Source organism: Nematolebias whitei, chromosome 4 (genome assembly GCF_014905685.2).
Source record: "Nematolebias whitei isolate Nwh7 chromosome 4, NemWhi1, whole genome shotgun sequence".
NCBI lineage: Eukaryota > Metazoa > Chordata > Actinopteri > Cyprinodontiformes > Rivulidae > Nematolebias > Nematolebias whitei.
The window spans coordinates 55863360-55869268 of NC_056501.1; the positions used below are offsets into that span (position 1 = coordinate 55863360).

At 34.5% G+C, this 5909-nt stretch overlaps 1 protein-coding gene across 1 annotated transcript in view; it reads left to right on the forward strand.

Annotated features, from left to right (window-relative positions):
• The window catches only part of fbxo38 (F-box protein 38), a gene marked incomplete in the record, with an annotated part of 122247 nt that overhangs the window by 77391 nt on the left and 38947 nt on the right, over positions 1-5909 (forward strand). The window contains 1 exon segment of the mRNA XM_037675128.1: positions 5023-5646. Coding sequence (XP_037531056.1) covers positions 5023-5646 — 624 coding nt within the window.

Genomic DNA, 5909 nt, shown 5'->3' on the forward strand with positions numbered 1-5909 from the left:
TTATCACAATATGCTAATTTTTTTAGAAGGACCTGTATATATATATAACTAACTAGCCGTGGGGCTAGCCGTGAAATTGGCCCCACCAAGCTGGAGGAGTGGCGGTGTGAGGCTGCAGTTGGAGACTATCTGCCAAGGTTGGGCTTGCTCTGCAGGGCGAGGGTTCAGGTCTGCTGTCATCGGATCTGGGTGTCATTAGGATCCGGTCTTCCGTGGAGGATTTTGACGGCTGCTTGGGTAGCAAGGTCTGTTTTTGTCTTCTTCTTTTTTATTTTTCTGGCGTCGGATTTGCGTGCAGTGACCACTGTCTACCATCAGAGGGCATCTGTGACTTGAGATTGGGCGTTGGCCTTGCATGGCTACTTTATAAAACAATATCTCCACGTTGTGAATTAGAATGTCAAGTAAATCCAAGCGTGGAAAGAAAGAACTTTTGGGAGAACTAAGTACAGAAGACATGGAGGACATTAAAACATCCTTAAACTTTATGAGTATGGAAATAGCTAAGCTGACATCAAAACAAGAACAAATACTTGGATTATTTGAAGAGGTGAAACAACTCAAAATTCAAATAAGTGAAAAGGACAAAAAAATTGTTGAACTTGAAAAAAGGGTTGACGACATGGAAAGGAATGCGAGACAAGAAAATTTGATTATAACTGGTCTTACAGTAAAACCAAAGTCCTTTGCAAAAGCTGTGACAGGTCCTGCAATAACTGAAGACGCATCACATCAAGACCTACGGACATTGGAAGATCAGGTTGTGTCATTTCTGCAGGAAAAAGACTTTAACGTGGAAAATGAGGATGTGTCTATTTGTTACACCTTGCCTGGATCGGATAAAAGCAAACCTGCAATAGTTATTAGATTCCTTAGCAGGAAACTAAGAAATAATGTGATGATGCAGGCAAAAAAACTAAAAGGTACAAAGGTATACATCAATGAACATCTAACAAAAAAGAATGCAACTATTGCACGTGAGGCAAGATTGTTAAAAAAACAAAAACATATAACATCTACATGGACAAGAAACGGATATGTCTGGATCAAAGTGCAAGATGGGTTACAACCTAAGATAATAAAGGAAATGAAGGACTTGGAAAAATTTAAATAATCTAAAATTATACTTTAAATCATTGTCATATTATATTCACAATTGTTAAAACATTAGTATGGTGAACAGATGTTTTAACTATGACTGAATATATTGACTCCGAACCGAAAATTTACAACGTTGATGATCTGATTGATCCAAGTTTCTTTCCAGTCATAGAGGACTGTGATTATTATAGTGGAAAACAATTTAATGACATGAAAAAATCTGGTTTATCTATAATTCATTTCAATAGTAGGAGTATAAATGCTAACATTTCCAAAATAACAGATTATTTGAAACAAATAAATAGATCATTTACGATAATAGCATTATCAGAGACGTGGTTAAATGATGACAATTTATTTAATGCCCACATTGAAGGGTACGAATTATATAATATGAATAGAAACAATAAAAGAGGTGGTGGTGTGGCTTTATTTGTCAATAGCGTAATAAAATGTAAATTAAATAGGGAAATGTCAAAAATTGATGAGAATATAATTGAGATAATAACAATTGAAATATTAAACAATAATGATAGAAATATCATAGTAAGTTGTGTATATCGACCACCTGGTCCAAATATTGAGGCATTCACAGATAGAATTATAGATCTATTTGATAAAAGTTGTAATAAAACAATTTTTTTATGTGGTGACTTTAATATTGATTTAGGGAAAAAATCAGATTCCAACAATATCAGTACATTTATTGATTCGATGCAAACTTTAAATCTTTATCCATTAATTTCAAAGCCAACAAGAATCACGACTCATAGTAAAACAATAATAGACAATATTTTTACAAATACAATAAATGGGGATGTGATTGGTGGTATTTTAATAAGTGATCTAAGTGATCATTTACCAGTTTTTACAATTTACAAGAAGTATCAAATTACTACAAAAAAAACTGCTAAAAAAAATAAAATAATAATAAATACATCAAAGAAAGCTTTGGATAAATTAAAAAGTGATTTAACTAAACAAAACTGGGACAATGTATATGTTGATGATGTAAACAAATCATATGATGAGTTTATGAATATTTTGGAAGCCCTATATAAAAAAATTGTGTGTTAAAAAATTATATCAAAAAGAATGTTGTAGACCAACAATGGATGACAAATGGATTGAGAAATGCTTGTAAAAAGAAAAATTATTTGTATTCTTGTTTCCTGAAATACAGAACACAAGCAGCAGAAGATAAATACAAAAAGTACAAAAATAAATTAACTGGGATTATAAGAAAACATAAGAAAGAATATTATAGTGGTTTATTAAATAATTGTAATGGGGATATGAGGGCCACATGGCGGGTCATAAATAGTGTTCTAGATAAACATATAGTAAAAACAGGCATTTCACAAAATTTTGTAATAAATAATGAGAAAATCGACGATGAAAACGAAATTGTAAATGGATTTAACCAATACTTTGTGAATGTTGGAACTAACCTTGCAACTATGATACCTAAAGTGAACAGTAATGTTAACTATTTAATTGATGGTTGTCTTGATAGTATGTTCCTGAATGGAACTGATGAAGAAGAAGTAATGAAAGTAGTTAACAACCTTGTTGATAAAAAGTCAAAGGATTGGATGAATATGGATATGACATTTGTGAAGAATATAATGGGCCATGTAATCAAACCATTCATATATATTTGTAATTTATCCTTTACAAAGGGAGTATTTCCAGATAAAATGAAAGTAGCCAAGGTAGTTCCTCTTTTCAAAAATGGTGACAAATGTGTGTTTAATAATTACAGACCGATATCCTTGTACCTCAGTTTTCAAAAATCCTGGAGAAACTATTTAGCAATAGATTAGACCAATTTATTGAAAAACAGAATATTCTAACTAATAATCAATATGGTTTTAGAGCAAAAAATTCTACATCTATGGCTCTCATGGACTTTATTGAACAAGTAACTACTGCTGTGGACCAAAAACAATATTGTGTAAGTGTTTTTGTTGATTTAAAGAAGGCTTTCGATACTGTTGATCATAATATTCTAGTTAATAAATTACATAAATATGGTATTAGAGGATTAGCGTTACAGTGGGTGTGTAGTTACTTGGAAAACAGGAAACAGTTTGTACAGATGAATGATGTGAGATAAGATCTCTGCACCATCACATGTGGAGTTCCTCAAGGATCTGTACTTGGTCCAAAGTTATTTATTTTATATATAAATGATCTGGTTAAGGTGTCTGGAATCCTCAAATCTGTTCTTTTTGCTGATGATACAACATTTTTTTGTTCTGGTAATAATATTGAACAGTTATTGGAATCAATGATGAATGAGTTTGTTAAAATTCAGAATAGGTTTAAACTCAACAAATTATCATTAAACTTGGAAAAAACAAATTATATGATATTTAGTAACAGAAATAAAACTATTGATGTTCCATTTTTAATTGAGGATTCTGAGATTAGTAGAGTTAATGAAGCTAAGTTCTTGGGTGTCATCATTGATGAAAATTTGTCATGGAGGCAACATATAAACTCTGTTAAAATGAAAATATCCAAATCTATTATGATATTTTATAGTCAGGTATCTATTGAATGACAGAGCGCTGTATTTACTGTATAATACAATTATTGTGCCACATTTAATTTATTGTGTTGAAGTTTGGGGAAAGGCGTGTAAATCAATTACAATGCCTATTTTTATTTTGCAGAAAAGAGTCGTAAGAATCATAACAAGAAAGCATTATTATCATCCAACAAGTATATTATTTTATCAAATGAAATTGCTGAAGTTCCATGATTTGGTAGACTATAATATTTTATCACTTATGTATAGAGCTCATAAAAATATATTACCTTTTAATATCCAAATGTACTTTGTGAAAAGATCTAGCTGTTACGATCTAAAAGGGAAAGACGTATTTGTTAAACCAGAGTTTAGAACAAGTTTGAAGGGAAGATCTACCGTAATTCAGGAAGTTGGTTTATGGAATGACTTAGTAAAAGAGGTTAAGGATGCTATATCAATTTATGTATTTAAGAAACTGATTAAAATCAAATTGTTAAATGAATATCAATGATTGTATTTTGATGAGTATTGTATGTGAATTGTAAAATATTTTGATTTACTTACTTGTATTCGCTGTTTACAGGAAACGTTTGTTTGAATTGCTTATTAGATAAATAAGGAGCAGATTTAATAAGATTTTTTTCTTCATCTGCTACCTTTCATTTTATATTTAATATTTTTTTTGTTGTTACATATATGTTGATTATGTTGATTATGTATTTATAAAATGAATAAATAAAAATAAATAAATATATATATATATATACATACACACACTAGGCCACCACTTTAGGTTCTGCTCTTTTTACAGTCTTCTGTGCTCGAGCCTAGTTATTTTGACAGTTATTACAGATTTATTGTGAAAGTTCTGGATGAAATGAACTCCTGAACACAAGAACAAAAGTTCAAACCCACCTTTAAAGTTAGTTCAAGCCCCGGCTGTGATCAGGTTAGACGGGATCAGATGTTTTGGAAGTAAAGTGGTGTGAACTAATTTCAGTACAGCACATCTTAGGCTTTAAAACATAATTTCTATTTCAAGCCGGTTAATTAAAAATAGGAATCCATTAGAAATAATGAGGTCACAAAATTTAAGTAAAATTTTCAGAGTTAGACACTTGTACCATAACTAACTGGTTACAGTTAAACAGCTCTTACAGCTTTTACCATTGTTGCAGTACAGTTACCTACTGTTGGGCGGAACGGTGGATTAGTGGTTAGCAGTGTTGCAGGACAGCAAGAATGTCCTGGGTTCAAGCCCTGGTCTGGACCATGTTCTCTTGTTTGAGTGGTTTTCCTCCCACAGTCCAAAAACCTGCATGTGTAAAGGAACGGAGTGTCTCCACCAGTAAAACACATCGATTTTATTCTCTCCCCCTCAGGTAAAGGAAAAACCCCTCTGAGGCGAAACAATGGCGTGGTTCTGTCTGGTCGGGTGAAGCCTCAGGTTTCCCACAACAGCTGTGAGAAGAGCTGCCAGGTGACCAGTGAACAGATCAAAGCTGACATCAAGGCTGCGACTGAGAGGACTAACAGTAAAGAGCCCCCCCCAGAGACAGGAGAGGCCTCTGCAGGACCAGGACCTGACCATGGAAACTCCCAAAGCAGCGCTGAGGCCGGATCGAGAGCCAGAGAGAGGTCCGTCAGCGCGTCTGCCGGCAGAGTCCGGCCTGCTGCTACCCCCCCTGGCCGTGTGGGGGGGTGTAGGAGAGTCTTGAATGGGAACAACAGGACCGGGGAAGTCCCATCCAAAGCACAAAATGGGGATGGTTTCTCAGCTGAGACTGTGCTGAGTAGTTCTGGTCCTGGCAGTGTGGACAGCCAGGGGTCCAGGTGTCCTGCTCCTGGGACAGCAGGACAGGATAGACATGGAGAAAGACAAGCTGCCACTACTAGGACTTCTGTTACTGGGTCACAGCTGAACCCCAGTCAGGACTTTCTTCCCAGGCGGCCTTTGACCCGATCTTGCACTCGCACATCTTCTGCACCTTTAGTACCTGAAACAGGTAAGAGTTCTGCTGACAAGGACTTTATTCTCAACTTTGTCGCCCGCCTTTCACCAGCAGCTCATGTTTGTAGCATCTCATGAAGAACTCGTTGACATCAAGAGTCAAGTCAGTCAAATCAAATGTATTTATAGAGCACATTTAAAACAGTAACTGTTATCAAAGTGCTTAACAAAACCAATCACAGCATCAAATATTAATAACAAGATATTACTCTCTCACTGGTACATTTTCATCTTTAAATCACTTCTTGGTCTGCTGCC